Below are 17,854 nucleotides of genomic sequence, written 5' to 3'. Positions count from 1 at the left end.
CTATAAATAGCAAAGACATCAAGACAAAATAAACAGTTTTTCATATATTCCAGGCTAAGTTGGCAAAAAAAAAATACAAAGAAAAAAGTAGCCATAATGAATTAAACTGTGTGGAATCATCCACTGGCTAAAAACCGCCATGAAAAAACGAACAAATAAAAACCCCGTAGGAGAAATGCAATAATTTAAAAAAAAAAAAAAAAAAGAAAGAAAGAAAGAAAAAGAAAAAGAAAACGAGATAAGCCGTTGGCGGTTGGTGCATCATGTCTGATCATGCCAGTGGCAGTAACACTTCTCGAGCTGTCCAGAGGAAGTGTGTGTGTGAAACCTTCAGTTCCTGTGCGCCACTACAAAGTCTACTAAATTGCTTTATGCGTATATGGTTTTAGGGTGAATCTGTGCGGCTCTCGGGGCTGTTTCCAGCGCTGTAAAGTCTTTGTCAGTGATGCATTCCAGTGGAGACACTCATTCACTCAGCTGAATGAAAGTGACTTTGGATTCCAGACTGTCTCTTCCAGTTTGCACCACCGCCAAAAGGAGGAGGGGGGCTGAGAAAACAAGGGGATATAGTGACCAGGATAAACACTGGACCCTACAGCAGGAAAAATGCTGACTGCGCCACAAGAACGCACTGTTCTATAAATAAAGTTATTGTGTGTCTTTTACATCAGCTCGTCACTCTCAGAGACCTACAGTGTGTTACTGTGATCAATAACATTTAGTTATATCAAACATGCCATCGTTAAACACTTCCATTTAAGCTAAAATTAAAGAAATGCTGGGAATGGTGAGACCTAAAGATTCAATTCTGTGATAGAGTCGCTCACAGAAATTCCAGGCATAAACTCAGCACATGTGAAGCCAAATCATTCACTAAAAATAGTTTGGTATTAAGACCTTTAAAGGCTGTATTTAACAGGGATATAAGAATTTGTTTAATATTAAACTATTTCCAAATACATTATAAATGCATATCTTTATTAGAAAATGTAGGGCACATAAAATACGCACAAAACCCAAGCTGGGTTAACGGGCCTGGAAAGGCGTTTGACGTCAAAAGCAATAAAGTATTTGCATAAATGATACAGACTATTCAATGAAAACAAACTTCTGTACACGATTTTAAAAAAGCCAACATTTCACTGACAAAACAGAACTTGTAACTGCTGAGAACATTCATGCGTAGAAGTGCAAATGCGTGCCATTTCTGAGGGAAATACTTTCAAAATAAAATAAAAGCGTAGAAGTATTTTTGATCACACAGTGTACTACAGTTTCCTGCTGGGCTATTTCTTAATATTAAATTTTCTTTTAGCAAAAAAATGCATTTAGGAAGAAAACATTGCCATCAGCCATGGAATAAAGCGCACAGAAAATAAATAAAAGCTCCTATTGGATCATTTAAACGTCAATACACATCAATATCCTGTTCAGGAGCCACATCCAACAGCAAGATAAATTAATGAGTCCAAATGAGACATCCACCTATCCATCCATCTGTCCATTCAGCTCATCATGGAGCAGCTGTCAGACGCAACACAACGCCGTCTAAAACTTTACCCCATGTTGTTTACAACCTATTCTCCCTGTGAGAGCCTCAGAGCTTTTACAGCCCCGCCACAAAAATAACAGCAAAGAAAGAAAACGTCTCTGTCCAAGGTATTGCTGCAGCCCAGTTCATTTACAATGCCATTTGCGGAGACCTGGGTGACTATAGGGTAATTCAGCGGAAATTGTGCCCTTGATGAAGACGAACTGACGTAATCAAGGCAGTTTCTTGTTGCCGAGCCAGGAAGCCAACCCCAACAACATGAAACTACCTAAACCACGCTTCAGCTTCGCGCAAAAGGGGATAAAATCCAAGGAAAGGAGAATGCATGCAAAAAAAAGCAATGTGAGGATTTACACTATCCAGAAGAAAGAGTGAAAAGGCGAGTATGAGCACATTTGTATCTAGGGCTGAAATCAAGATAATTGTCTCTAACTGTCTTCACAAAAATGTCAGCTTTATTTTCTGTCTTTCTAATATCATAAACAACATCTTAGAAGCTTATAACAACTATTCGTTAGCTTCTTCTTAAACATTCAGTCAAAGTAAGTGTGCAGGGATGTGATACTAAATATTCAACATTGTAATACAAGCGAGAAAAGAGAGCACGCTGATTAATAGTCTATCAACAGCTTCAAATCAGCTATCGACATGTGCAGGTGTGCACCATGCGTGCCACGAGAGCTGTCAAGCGAGCTCCCCTGACAGATGTGGCATACTTTCACCAAACAGGAAATAAAGATATTACGTAGGGAAAAAAAAAATGTGCGTCCTACCTTCTCTCGGCTCCAGCAGAAGACGCCTTCCCGGTGCGTTTAGTTATCCACGTGCGCGCCGCGATGCTTGTTGTTATTATTGTCCCTGCAGCCGTCGCGGTCGCTCTCCTCTTCCTCTGTTTTTATCCACCATCTTTCTTATCTCCAGCTCCCATGAAGCTCCAGTATCCAGGGTGGAGGCGGCTGGCTGCTCCCTTCTAGCTCAGCGCCTTAGCTTGGCTCGTGCACATTGCAGTCTCTGCTGTGTGGATTAGCCCTCCTCCACACACACACCTTTAAACGCATCTTTACTGCTGCAGCACATTATATTTGCAGATCATAAAATCCACCCCCAACGCTTTCCAGGGCGAACCTGACATTAGAATTTTATGACCTTGACTTACTGTGGTCACCTGGATAATATTTAAATCAACGTTATGGTCTTTCACTTCTATTAAAAGTGCCATAATCTCCTTCTCTCATCCGCAGTGTCTCTCCCTCCCTCCTCATTTGCACCACTACACCAGGGGAAGGACAAAGTTGGTAATATCTCGCCTTTCCCCCTGCTTTTATTGTTTTGGAATCATAGCTTCATGCACGTGTATGCCACAGCAAGACACCAACGAAGAAGCTGCACAACATTCATTATAGCTCAGGAAAGTGAAGCTGCGTCCATGCCCAGTTATATATAGACTGCTCCTTTAGTTTGGATCATGTTATATTATAATAATTCATGTGAGGTAAAAGCACCATATAGTTCTGGTGGTGCTGCAAGGAATTCAAGTCTAGTCTGCAGGGTTGAGTTCAAATAAGAAGGCACAGTGTGTGTTTATGTGAGTACAAAGAGAATGTAAGTCTAAGATGACACATGCTGTCTGTATCTGTGCATGTCTATGCAAATGCATGCGTGGGTGCGTGTATGTGTAAGTGTTACTGTATAAATGTGGGTGTAAATGCATGTGCAGGTTAATGAGAAATCTCCTCAGGGATAGTTATAAACTGCACTGTGCTCCCTCTCTCGGCACTCTCTGTTGAGCTTCTTGAGCTTCATGCGTCTGTTTTGGAACCAGATCTTGACCTGTCTGTCGGTCAGGTTGATACTCCGACTGATCTCCAGGCGGCGCTCCCGAGACAGATACATGTTGAACAAGAACTCTTTCTCCAGCTCCAGCGTCTGGTGCTTTGTGTAGGGACAGCGCTTCTTCCTTCCACTTTTGGCTTTTAACCAGCTCCCCGTTGTCTTTTCCGCGGATAAATCATCTACCGGAGGAAGAGAGACAATCACAATGAGCAAAAGGTAGCTTTGCGCACGCGTAAAACGCAGCCACACCACCTCCATCAATACACAGGATGCTGTGTACACGCCCATGGCTCAAATGCACATTCAGTGGCTTTAATCCGGATCAAAATGAGTACTTTCTGCAGAGCTTTACCTGGGTGTGGGCTCTCCAACACACGCACTCGAGCAAGTGAACAGCCCACTCTTTTTGCAACATCTCCTACTGCTTACAAATTGCTCTTTGGGTGATGTACTGCTATAATTAGATCAAATCAAAGCAGGGTGTGTAAGCATTTCTTTTGTCTTCTTTGGACCTCAGACTGCCATAAAATTTTATTACCTCTGCACATCGGAGCCAGGATGATTTTTTTTCCAAGATACATCCCAAAACAAAAGAAAGAAGGAAGTCTCTGATGCACAATACACGAGGTGAAAAAATAAAAACAAAGGAAACAAGGCATGTCGACGGTAGCAGGGAAACCACACTGCTGCGCATTCACTTAATTCCTTGATTAGGTGATAGACTCTGGGGATTAACGGCTTTTGCACACACACACACCACACTCACACAGGTTACAGTAATAATTACCCTAATGTGAACACTGAGTGTGTGCTTCCCATTTAATCATTACCAAAACATTTAATTCACTAATATGGGATTAACTGCAAGCAAAGTGGAACTGGAGCGTGCACTAATTCGCTGCAAAAACACAGCCGGTATACTGAAAACTATTATGAAATTGTATAGCAGGAGCTTGTGTGTCGTCATGTATGAAGAGGCTAAACTGGATTCTTTAAAAATACGCGCGAACACATTTAGACTAATTCTAAATAAGTGGAGGGAAAATGGCACGTTGATGCGTAAATCATAACCAGCATGCATTAATTCGTATAGGGAAAATAAAAACATTAAAAATAATAAAAGGCGTAAATAGTACAATTATATAAGTGCCACGAGCTTTAAACACTTAATTAGCGGCTCAAAACATCAGTAATTATGGTTTGTATATTGCAAACACAAAATTAAAACACTATTTTGAAAGGACTAGAAATTATTATAAACGTTTTTGGATTTTCACTTGGAATAAGTTGGCCTTAGTATCCAATTTTTCCTTGCGTAAAAAGTGAAAAACAATGTCTGATTAAAAATAAGTAAACAAAACCACCGAGTGTTGTTTCCTTGAGTTAAGAAACGGCAAAGCACTCTGAAAAAAATGTTTTCAACAGTGGATTGAATCCGTAGAATTCTATGTTGGCTCAAAAACAGTGCATTTTTATGCGTAAAATGGCGCAGTTAAATTGTTACTTCTCCCAATGTAAACGACCCATATCCGCATGAGACAGAGAAAGAAAGTGAGACGGTATTGTGTGAGTGTGTCTGTGTGAGCGTGTTTATTTCAATGATAACTGCCCATCTCACATTCTCACATTAATGGAAAGGTGTTAAATGCCACGGGCATCGTAACCCCCGCTAGGCGAGCCTGTCAAAGGCCCATGGAGCCCTTATGACTGCTCTCAAACACCAGCGTGCATTATTAGGGCCGTGACGTAATACAGCGTGCACACAACACCGACAGCAGCCTACGTATGCACACACAAAAAAAATTAATCGAGTAAAAGTAGTTCAACTCTGTGCGTGTGTTTACTTGTACGTCCATGTGTGTATGAGGGAGGAGGAAGAGGAGGGGGGTGTAGTGTACCTTTTGATTCCCCGTCCGAGTTATCTGAGCAGCTGTCACTCTTGGCCTTCTCCTCCTTCCTGCTCTGACTCTCATCTATCTCTGAAAGTTCTCTCGCTGTCTCGTGCGCTGCTTTTTTGCTGCAACTTATTGTCTCTTCTGATGCTGACTCAACAGATGCCTCCAAGTGAGTGAGGGAGAGGCCGGAGGGGAACTGCTGCTGCTCGTCCTGCTGCGGCCTCTCTGCGCTGTTGAACACCTGGAAACAGCCGCTGGTCGTGGCGGAGGATCGCTCAGGCCGGCAGCTATTGTCTCCCAGCCGGATGTAAGTGGCTGACTCTGTTGCCTGCTGTTTCCCCTTATTGCTGTTATCCTGATAGAGGCAACAAAACGCCTCCTCTTTGACGTTGCCCGCTGGAAACGAGCAGGGTTGTAAACACTGGGCAACAGGTTGTTGTTGTTGGTCCCTGCCGGCTTTGGAGCCTGGGGTCCATGTGGGCAGCTGTGCGGACAGGTAGGACGCGTCTTGGAAGCCGGTGAGAGGCTCGCCGCCCGGAGGAAGCTCGTCTCTTTTGGAGAGTGAAGACGCTCCGACCTTGCCTATGTTTCTCATCACCGGGTATCCGTACTCTGCCGCTGCTGAGTGGATGTACATTCCGGGGTTGCTGGAATAACCGTCACCCCTGAAGGAAGATGATCCTCCCATTAAGGAATCCATGAGGAAGTTGCCAGTCGCTATGTTATTCGGACATGACATTTTGGCACTTGGCACCACACTGATGGTTTGGTGTGTTCAGCGGCTCTGAACTATTCGGGATTTCTGCGGGAGAATCAGGACAGTAGGATGCTGACATCTTTTGGAGGGGGGTGCAAAAATATCAGGAACATAATTATGGATGCTGGGAGACATGTCATGTGATTTTCAGACCAATAGCGGCGTGGAAGTGGCCTTGATGCTCCAGACTGACGTGACGTCAGCGCGGTCAAGTTGGGAAAGAGGCAGCATTTTGATGGAGCAAGAGCGCCACCCAGCGGCCACCAACCTGTCAGGACAGCAGGCCTCGCAGCAGAGGGAACAAAGGACGGCTGCTGCAGGAGGATTACTACGTGGCTTTTCACTGTTTTTATTCTGATTAAGTTCACTTCTTCACGTGTTTGAGGGAGAGTTGAATGAATCCTCGTGGGGTTTTCTGCCAGTGGGAGCAGTGGACACGGAACCAGTGAGGATTTGTTATGAGATATAAATGTGGTGTGATCTTTTTGGTTTGTTTTTCATTGATTTGCTTTGTTGTTGCCATCGATATAGCAAGGTAAGCAGCACCCAGGTGTGTTATTGAATGAATAGTAAATAAATAAAACCATACAAAACTACAAAGTAGTTTATGGTAATAGTTTTAAAGCGGAACTACGTGTAGAAGATTAGGTTTCAAACGTGACTTTGAAAAGTAGTCTGAAATTGACATGGCCGCCTTGCATCTGGTCTGCTTCATTCGAATATGATCTTTCTTAATGCGTTTTACGCACAGTACTGGCACTTTGGCGCTGGCACATTTTACGCATTGATACTGAGAAATAACACCTAAGCCTTGTGTTTTAATTCGACCATGATAGCCTATTTATGTTTCTTAAAAACAACAGCTAATTGTTTTTTTAAATAATAATAAACCTAGCAGGAACAATGATTTAAAACTGCTAATGTTTTGATATCATGAAGCCATGCTTGGCTGTGTTACTAGTTCTCAACTTGGCATTTTATTGTTATAAAGTCGCCGGATTAGTGATCGTGGATGTGGGGCCTGTTACAGGATTTTATTGCTGCGGTGTAAAGTTAAACTAAACCTGAGCAGAATCACGGCAAATCGAAAGTAAAAAATACTACTACCATTTTTTTTCTTTTAAATTTACAATGCAAAATAATTGCGTGCCCAAACTACTTCCAAAGCATAAACAGTATTTTGTTATTTTAAGGATAATTATTATTTCTAATTGAGGGATAAATGCTAAAAGCTTCATGAGAATATAACATTTTAAAAACTTACCTTTTTAATGTTGTTAATGTAAAGTCAGACTAGCTGTGGGTCAAAGGAGTTGCCATGCAAATTAATCCTGAAATGTCCTCAGATTAAACTCCGGATTTAACATGTAATTGTGCATTTTCGGCCACTTAAAGAGAAAAGGAGGATCCGTATCATTGTATTTACCTTGAGATCAAGGCCATCTGTGTGACTGCATGTTCAAATTAAAACATTTTAATTGCAAGGCATTGGAAAACAAACAACTAAAGCCGAATGCAGCCTGTAATATTGTCAAACTAAACAGAAGTGAATAAGAAACTTATGCGAAATGTAACGCAAATTGAGCTCATATGTGCGTCATTAAAACATTACTGTTACAGCAGCCTAATATTTTTAATCACGTGCGTGTAAAGGTAGCGTAAGATAATGACATGGCTATTATTTGAACTATTATTTTTAAACAAGTCATCTTATTTTTTTTTATTTACATCCCGAGATTTTGTTACAATGTTAATTTGTTTTCCAAGAAGTATTAGTTCACTAAATCTTAGTCACTTTTTAATCTAACATGTCCCATTTTTCTCTCTCTCTCTCTCTGTTGTGTTGTTAAAAATCCCCTTCCCTTTCTTGGGGATTTTTGTTGTCATGTGTTGTGTGATGTGAAACCTTGTTTTGTCTTCGCTGCAATTAAATCTTTGCTTCAGGACATTTCATCCTGTCCAAACCCAAGCTGCAGTTAGCTCGAGAGAAAACTAAATCTTACACAATGCTGCTCTAAGTTCACGGACTGAAGCCGAGAGCAATGTTTCCAACTATCAATGTCTATTAGGAAATAAAATGTGATTTATTCAGACACCGTTGGGGGTTTCTAAAAACTTTAAATTTACAAATATACCTAGAGATGGGATTATTAGTTTTTTAAATGATGTCGCCATTTTTTAATATTAACATTCGTGAGGCTTCAACAATGCAACAAACCAAATACGTGCCACTCAACCACAAATTAACGTCTCATTCGTTTTTATTTTCATTGTTCTCAAACAGATCATTAATCCAGCTTGTAAGCTTAGCTTCGCTACTTATCTACAGACCTACAGTAAACATTTTAAGCTTCTACTGCAAATACTGATGGCACGAGTGTAGCCAATTCAAAGTGTTCTTTGAAAACACAGTAGAGGTTTGTTGCGTGAGTCCTTTTTGTTTGAGCGAGGCGTGCACGCGCGCCTGTCTGTCTGTGTTCAGTTCAGTATCATTTTCAAAGGCAAGGGCGGATTATCATTGGATGTCTTTGAATGGCTTTCTGGATTACAAAGCATGATGTGATGTTTTACATTGCTACAATCTGTGATATATGAATAAATATGGAATAAATATTCTGTTGAATAAATGATCAGAGTGTTTGAGATGTTTTTTTTCATTTATGACGCAAACATGGCGGATCATGCTGAAAGGGGAAACTTTCTTCTGCAGTTTTCGGGCCTTTATATGACCTGGGAATACTCCACAGAGGTATAACGTAGATTTTGGGGTGTTGAAAACATCGTGGCCTGATGAAACCTGCAAGAACTTGAAATAAAGAGTAAAACTGACATGCGTCAGTGAGTTTAATGTCACTACTGAAATACTGACGCTAAAGAGTTCCTCTACTCTTACCCCAAAACTGGAAAAAGTTGGAATTAAGTCAAAATAATAGTTCTGTCACCACATCCATCTTTCTTTCATCCAAACCCATACTCTGTCTCATTTAGGGGACACATTAATAACCAGACATAATGTACAGCACCCTCACAGCCTCCCCACACTGACACACACACTGCTTTATTGCACATTCACACCTAGCCTAAAGGCTACCTCCAGCTCCACCTAGCACCAAAAAGTCATAAAAACAAATTATATGTGTACAACTTTTCAAGCAGCACTGAGCTCTAAATAATGCTTACACTTCACAGGAGATGCTGAGAACATCGCGATGCCTCAGAGCTGCTGATGTGACCTCAAATAGCTTGCAGAGCAAAAAAAAAAGTCTCTTAAGACGAGTTGAAATGATGATTAGGAACAGTATACCTGTTGCAATGTCGCACACCTGGCAGAGTAACACAAAAACAGTGGTGATTTTACAGTCCGGGCTGCTACACAGAAAGAGGGGGCTGATGCTACAGGACAATTAATGTGGGAAAAGGTGCATTATGATACCGCGGATTTTGTTTCAAATTTTGCATTATGACACAAGATCTGAACCTGTAACGTTCACACGCAACAGTGCAGCACAGACGGTAATAAGACAGAGTTTAAAAGGATAAAACACAGACAAACAGGTTGACAATTACAGGTTACATAATCAAGTTGGATACGCTTATTAGCTCTGCATTTGTTTCTAATGAGTAATAAGAGTATGAACAGGCAAATTAAAGCTAATGAAAGGTTTGAGCGGTCATGCATACCTTTCTGATTTCATAACAAACGTGAATCATGGTTCTGATTATTCCAGACAATGTCTGGGAACACGAATTTAAGAGACGTTACGTTTTTGGGCCGTAGCATTCCTCTAAAAAACTGAAAGCCTAACTTGTTTAAAAGCAACAGTTCCTGAAAAAAATGTCTTGCCTTATGAAGGTTTCCACGAGCAGAACATCTGCTCTTTTTAAATATAAGCGCATGTCGCTGTCTACGCATTACGCACACACTACCTTATTATGTAAGAAGTGATCCACAGACATGGAGTTCACCAGGCCAGTACTTTAGTCAGGTCTTTACACTTGTCTAAACTTCAGCCAGCACTTTCGCCACTTACTTGTGCTCCGATTGATAGCAGTAGTGCAGGCTGGGATCATTTTACGCACAGGTACGGGTGTGCGTAAAGTTGGGGCCACAGCCGGGGCTCGGTGATGGCTCTCCTCAGTGTACTAATCAGGAGCCATGTGGCGACACTACTAATTTGCTGCTGGCAGCCACTTTGAAATATCTTTCCATTTGGATATGAGGAGGCTGTGCTTTGTGTCCTTTCTCATGCTGCTGCCCACTGAGTGCGAATTTACGGCGTCAAAATCACGTCAGTCCTTAATTAAAAGCCAGTGTGGTGAACGAAATCACAAAACAAAAGCATTAGACTTTTTTTAAACAAAAGGCGACCACAGCAAAACACACAATTCATTTTTTTCTGAAATAACTACATATTTAAATAAAGAAGTAGATGTAAATATGTACAGAATGGAGATAGGAGTGTTTTGAGAGTTATTTGGTTGCAGCAATAGCAGTAGCTGGTTTTACAGCGTCGAACTGTTTTATGGCCCTATAGAACAGGAAAGGTGCTGAGATGTGAGCACTGCACTGTAGTATAAACCCATTCAATAGCCTATAACTGCTTGATTAGTATTTGCAGAGGAAAACAAGGGTAGCTCTACATTTACTTTGCATTTAATAACCCAATAACACAGTCGAAGTTATGAGGAGTTGGATAAAACACGCAGGGAAAGATTTGGAACGGGTACAAAATAGTATCGAAATTATCTGCGCTTCTAGCTCAGTTTTATTATTTTGTTTTCCACATATAGACATTAAATTATTTTTACAATTTACATTTAAAAATCTAGAACTTTTGCAAAGGCAAATCATTTTATTATTATAGTATTCTGTAAGTTATAAGGGCGCTTCAATTCTTTATGTTGGCTTTCCACCTTAAGGGAATAATTCAAGAATTCATGCAACAATTTGAGGATAAATCCGCACCCATGTCTGACTAAATAAAGTTTGTAACAAACATTAAAGCCCATAAGAAAATAGTGCGAGGTCATATAGACACTTTTACACGATCAAATCGAGCATATATTATTTGGAATATCTTCTCTGGTTCTATCTGGCTACATTAATATTTTTTCTCATGTATGCTACCAGCTTATATCCTCTCCCTCCTGCATGGCTCCCCTCATCTACATAAATACACACCGCCATTTTCTTTTCACCACAACACCCAAGTGTATAATCCAGTCTGGTTGGAACTGCATTCCAGCAGAGTGGACAGTCCTCCTGTCACACGCGCAACACAATACACAACACATCCCAGCCTGTCTAATAATACCACTCTGATGTCACCGAGGCATCCATGTCAGGAAACGTTTTCAGGATCCCGTAGAGGAAACAACAGAGCTCGAAGGCCCGGGGGACTCTCCTGGCCCCCGTGTGGCTGATGGACAGCATTTGCAGGGGAGCCTCTGCAGCGCAGCTCTGTTAGTGACGTTGTGCGTTGGAGAAACCAACAAATTACGCACGTCAGCGTCCCAGGGCCAAGGTTGGTGGGTGTGGCAAAGAGAGAGGGGCTTCTATAGCCTTGATCTCCGCGAGTGCGCGTCTCATTTTCTTTGTCAGAACGGCCCCCATGTCCTTCTAGAAATTACTCTGACATATGCAGATTGACCCGCATTTCAATTCGTGGAAATACCTGCATGGATGTCTTTAATTTATGCGTTACGCACTGTGCGTCACGTGGATTCAACAGAGCGAGCCCCTCCCTTTCCTCCTCTTTCTTAACATTTAATTCAAACCTTTATCTCGACCCAAAGCAAACGCGAAGCACACAGTAGAAAGTAAACACAAAGAGTGGGGATGCCTGTGAGAAATGTCTTTGATCCAAGAACAAGAGTCACATCTAAAAGCAGGATTCAAAGGATGGCCTGACTCAGACTCTCACACCCACGCACCACACAAACCATGTTGCACTCACAGAACCACCCATAACGACACACACACTGCGACAGCCACACACCGACATGTTTTTACTTCTTTAGAGAATACAAATATAGGCCTACAGTTTATACCAACACGGTTTAAAGCGCCTCATGCGTGAAAACGTATACATGTTACAAGGACAATAAAGTGTATTTACTGGGCGTGCTAAAGCTGGCCAAGTTACCTGCTGTAGTTTAATGTGAGAGGTCAAAGTTGGTCTGTGTACACATTCCATTTTCTGTTCCCACTCGCTCTCATTGGCCCGTTCCGCAGCGGCACACATTTCCTGGCTAAAGGGGCTCCTTGATTCCACTTTATTGCAGCGGGTTAAAGGTGAAGGCCTTGACATTATTGAAGTTCAAAGACTACATTTAATTATAAATTGTAGTTAATGCACACGTGCAATCATCATGCGCATATGCTGGCTGCACAAGTAGGAAGCACACATGCGCACACATTAGGCACAGAGGGGAGAAAGAAAATGCCATTTATGATTTCCTTTCCCTGGTTAACTCTTGTTAAACTCATAACACGTGAACCCAATTAGTCAATAATTACTGATTGATAAGCGGTGAGTTGAAATAGGCCCCCAGATGAACAAACAGGCTATTTTTGATCTGAACACTGGGATGTCACGAGGTCTTTTATAAGCCAAATCATACGAGAACAAAAAAAAAAAAACAGAACCAAACTTCGGGGCACAAAATCTCCACTCTGGGAGGTCTCACGGGTTTTCCGATTGTCAGACTAGCAGAGTGGACATGACGCTTGTGTGCAGAGGGGGGTTGGGGTTGACTTTGCACACAGCACAGTCCGAGTTCATGTCGAAACCTCTTCCCCCCACCCTTCGGACATCCAGTCTTGCTTGTTTACTATTTACTGCGGAAGTGGACGGCATTCCCCCCCGAACAGACGGTGCAATTAAGAGAAAAAAAATAGCCATTTAGTGCCTCTGTCTTTATGGCAGTGTCTAGACTACAAGAGTGGCGATTCCATTTAGTGGGCACTAAAAGAGGTTATCATTGCACTCTCTTTCTCTACATTTCTAAGATGTGGCCTCTATCTAGGTTTAACACGCTTGCTAAAAATTTAAACGTGGGCTTTTGCAAAGAAAATCCAACAAGTGCAGGCCCGCAGATGCTATGTTGCCAAATCTACCACAGGAAAAGTGTGCACCAACATGCACAAGCTGAAAATGTGGTTATGTAATGTAGCCATGTAGGCGAAAAGGTTTGCGCTGATTTGGAAAACGGTGCAGCTTTTTAGAAAATAAAAAGCAGAGCATTCTCAGTTATGGTAATTGTGATCATGGCAGCACAAAAAGCACACAGTCGTTGTGTTTGCCTATATGTTTCTGTTTATTTAATAGGTATTATATTAATGATACACAGGCCAACAATCTTTTCCTCCTCTCTGGAATCCAAAGCACCAATGTTTGAGCGAATAATTTAACGAGAGTTGGCGTTAAAGCTGTTGAAAGTTGAATGGTACTGAAAAAATAGCAGCAGGGAGAAAAGAGAGGAAAGGAAATTCAACATACGCCTATATACAGTCACGAATGCACATTGCATAGGCTACTCTGTACAGGAGGAGGGAGGGGGGTTATATACTTTCACAGATTGGACGTCACAGTTCTTAATGGCGAAAAAAATGCAGCCTTGAGATTTGCAATAACTTGTTCAAACTCTGGTCGAGAAATAATTAGATAATGATATGCTATATACAAAGACCAGAGTCAAGGGAAGAGCTCGAAGTTTTCCGCGCAATAAAGACTCAAATTGTCAGATACATTTGAACAACAAATATGCCTATATGAACAATAGAATAAACACAATGGAGATAAATAGAGGGGGATATTCAAGAACAGCATTAGATATAAATGATTATTCTAACCATAGAGGCCTTTTGTGGGGGACCAGCTATAGAAATTCACCGCCGCCGGAGGGGCAATAAGAAAATGGCGACTTTATCCCATGCAGGCCTATGACTCCCACTGTCCGCTTTAACATTGCACTGTTGGTGATGTGGGCTCCTTTAGAAAAAAAAAATTCTTATGCCCACGATTACAATTCAATGAGATACAAGGAGGCCTGAATGTCACTGACCAAACACTGTGACACCTTTTTTTTAATCTTCTCCATGCTCACAACAAGGGGTTTCCAGAGAAATACTGCAGGCGATCTCTGCTCAGCTTCTTCTCCTTCATTCTTCTATTCTGAAACCAGATTTTAACCTGGCGGTCGGTGAGGTTTAACATTCGGGAGAGTTGCAGCCTTTTCTCTTTGTTGATGTAAACGTTAAAGAAGAATTCCCGCTCCAGCTCTCGGATCTGAAACTTGGAATATGGACACCGCTTCTTCCTTGTGCGAGGAGTGCCTGGAGAAAAATAGAACATTTGTATAAATACACATAAGAATAAAAAAAATAATAATTCAATGTAAAGGATGTGGGGAATTCCATTTGAGTGGGACTAGTAATGATAACATTTCAGATTCACATTCATCAGGCTATCAGATAAACCGGCCATAAAGAGTGTTAAATATCCGAATGGTTTGGATGGAAATAATATCACCTTACAGCCTCTAAGTACGTGTTTATCTCTTATAAATATACAACAACAAAAGTATTTCAGCGCATTATGTGCGCCACATTCCTGTGGAGCTAAACTAACTATTTACACAATCTTCTGGCACTGACTTGAAATCTACTATGTTTGCAAGACTGGCCTTTTGCAGACCTCTGTGGCCCTTTAAGTCCTTATCAAACAGGTGACTGGGGATTTTTTCTTTATTTTATTGGGGATTTTTTTCTATGTGCAGCCTCAGTTAGCTTGAATGTGCAGCCTGTTTGGGCTAATACAATGAGCATGAGGCTTAGCATCCATGCAGAAAATATGTGCAGCAATAACAGGCATTAAGATTGAATAAAGGGGACGATTATAAGCGTAAGGATGACAGTAATGTTAGTTTACATGCATGCAAATCGTTTAAAGAAGAGGAGAGATAAATGGATTAAATATTTAACATGGTGCTTTTTTGTTTGCATGCTGGAAAATAGTGGACTGATTTATTTTACTGTATGTAAATTAAATCTAGATAGATAGTTAGATAGATAGATAGACAGATAGATAGATAGACAGATAGACAGACAGATGCATTTAACCGTAAATTCTCTAATACTCAGTGCAGCATGTCTTTTTCGTGCAAACCCAGTGCTAAAAAGAAAATTCACAAGACGCCAAAAGCAATGTTCTGCCCAATTGGTTTTTACTCTCGACAGCCCAACGAGAAAATCCCTTAAAATGCCCAACGCAAGTTCACGATCAAAGTTAACATTTGTCACAATAGCTCTCTCTTAAAAATTTCACAGACTCTCACCATACAGGCGTCTGTGTATAACATCCCCCTTTTTTCAAAGAGCTTTCCCATCGTAAAAATTCTTCTCGTTGCAAGAAAGAGCTTTGTGGGGTTATAATAAAATCCTTTGAATGCTTATAAAACTCCACATAAAATCTGACCGACAAAACACCGGACTAGTCCCCTTAACCTTCCCCCATTTTACAGCTCGGTATACCTACTCGAGTGGCTGCTCTTGCTGGCGGTGCCGTCCTTGGTTGTTGCGGAGGAGGAAGTACACGAGCCCGAGTTTGTATGTTCCTCCTCATCCTCCGGCTCTTTTTCCTGCTCCGGAGCTCCAGGTACCGAGGCTGTGGGTTGCTGCTGCTGCTGTTGGGAGTCGCTTTCCAGCTTTCCCCCCTCGCCCTTTTGTAAACAATTGTCTGACTGATTGTCCGTGCTGCTGCAGTACGCCGTCTCGAAAAAGCGGTCGAAACCTTGCGGGAGGACGTTGTTTTTCCCCACGCCGGAGTAAAAGCCTGTGGAGGGGTGATTGGAGCCCGGGTGGGTGTGATGGTGATGGTGGTGGCTGTACACGCTCTCGTTCTTCATGAGCATTTCTGTCATGGTGGATGGTGGAAGACAGTCCCTATGCACCAGATCCTCTCCCGAGTAGCACGATGCATAATTGCTTCTGTGGTGCCATTTACTAGCTGGGTCCAAGCCGTAGGAAACTTCCCGTACCGGCGGTACTTGAGACAGATTTGTTGAATAAGGGTAGCTGATTTGCCGGGACGGGGCCTGTGGAAGGAACGAGGAGACGGCGGAAAACTCGGGGACGTAGTAGGTGCAGCTGGGGAGGTAGATGTTGGACGCGCAGCCCGTCCTGTCCCCAAACTCGGATGTCCGGTCTTTGCGCGTCTGGGAGCAGAAGTTGCCCAGATTCACCGAGTTAAACATCTTTCTCTCTCTCTCGTACTCCGCTCTATAGATAGATGTTTTGGATACGAGCTGCAGCAGAAGGGAAAAATTTTGGGAAGGCGAGATGACGCGCAATCCGTCTAAGTCGCCCCGCAGACACGTGATCGAAAGTAGATATTGTCATATATCAATTTGGAAGAGTTGGATGTGTAGGAGTGGTTGGCTTTAGGTAAGATCTCCGCGCTTCAAACGAATCATTTTGCAAACACCACAGGCGCACTAAGAAAAGCAGCACCAGACTCCTGTTTGCTGCCTTATGACAATTAGACAGATATGTGCTGTGTGTTTATGTTTATGGGCTGCTGCTGCTGCTGCTAAGCTAACTGAGCAGCTACAGCTCCTTAAACAGACACAGCACTAAGTAACACTCTACTCACTACCATGCATTATCTCTAGCATTATCTACATTTACAGGTAAGATTACTATTATTCTTACTATCATTATCACTGTACGGAGCATTCCTGATTTTAACATTTTCATCACAATATGAGTATTTGTTATCACAGTCAGCTACACACTGAATAAAATCAGCGTTATTACGTCATAAATCGCTGTGAATGAAGCCCAAATAAGGTATAAAGCTCTTAAAAGCTGCTCATCCTCGCTTCTCTATTTAAAAATAAAGTTAACAAATCACGGTGACAAATCTGTGAGCAGCCTCAGGACATTTTTACACAGTGGTCTGTGAATATGCATTGATAAGGGTAACAGTGATTGTTATCATGCCTTTGACTTTTTTCTTTAACTCGCACACAAGCGAGTCTGCAGTAATGATGGTGTGAACCAGTCTGCTTCTCCTCTTTGAAATCAGGCATTTATTTATTTTTTTTAACCTCTTCAAGCAAAACATTCCCTTTGCTTTGCTAGACTTGGCTATAATTATGTAGTTAAATGAATGAGAAGCAGCCGTTAAAACAATGCAAAATACAAAGCGTGCAGGCTGTTCTGCACGCTAAAGTAACCGGGGCCATTCCCATTATTCCCATTATTCCCTCTGACTTTGGATCATGACGGAACCCATGGAGGACAACCTGCGCGCTTCAAGTTCCACAAGTACCTGCAGGAGGACAAACCAGAGAAGCCCATGGGACCTTCACTGCTTCCGGAGAGAAAGAGAAAATGTGCCCTGGAAATATAAAACACAAACTCGACGGGGAAAACAATATCAGCTGGAATCAGCATGATTCTATTTTAGAGGGATTACTGACAGCGCTCTTATTGTGAAAATACCCACATTGATAAAATGTCTCTTTGGGCTCAGCATAGCTGATCAAATTCAGTGTTTTTTTTTTTGCATCTTTTGACTGTGAGCTTTAAAGCTGAGCAACAATTATAGTTCTTGTAAACGGCTGCTTATAGGCTACTCAGAGTGAGCTTATTGACCAGGCTGCATGGATGTATCCGACCTCTAAAATTAAACAAGTCCCAGCTGATATTTCAAGCTGTTGTGATCATTTTTATTTTGCAGAGAAATGTCCACATTAAACTATGTGTGACTGTTAAAACAGACATACCCTCCAGAGTTTTTTTTCCTTAAT

At 41.7% G+C, this 17,854-nt stretch overlaps 2 protein-coding genes across 2 annotated transcripts; both read right to left on the bottom strand.

Moving 5' to 3' along the window:
- Positions 1-2,633: 2,633 nt before the first annotated feature.
- On the bottom strand, positions 2,634-6,162 carry hoxc10a (homeobox C10a). Its single transcript, XM_041800142.1, has 2 exons — positions 5,314-6,162; positions 2,634-3,564 (listed from the first exon to the last, which is right to left on the bottom strand). The coding sequence occupies exons 1-2, from the start codon at positions 6,017-6,019 to the stop codon at positions 3,287-3,289; spliced, it is 984 nt and encodes a 327-aa protein (XP_041656076.1). The 5' UTR covers positions 6,020-6,162; the 3' UTR covers positions 2,634-3,286.
- Positions 6,163-13,376: 7,214 nt separating this feature from the next.
- On the bottom strand, positions 13,377-16,439 carry hoxc11a (homeobox C11a). The gene is given in 3 exon segments (XM_041800141.1): positions 13,377-14,375; positions 15,577-16,366; positions 16,368-16,439. Coding segments are annotated over 3 exon segments (1,095 nt in total). The 3' UTR covers positions 13,377-14,142.
- Positions 16,440-17,854: the final 1,415 nt, after the last annotated feature.

This window comes from Cheilinus undulatus, linkage group 11 (genome assembly GCF_018320785.1).
Source record: "Cheilinus undulatus linkage group 11, ASM1832078v1, whole genome shotgun sequence".
Lineage (NCBI taxonomy): Eukaryota > Metazoa > Chordata > Actinopteri > Labriformes > Labridae > Cheilinus > Cheilinus undulatus.
This window is presented reverse-complemented; position numbering and strand designations above follow the sequence as displayed.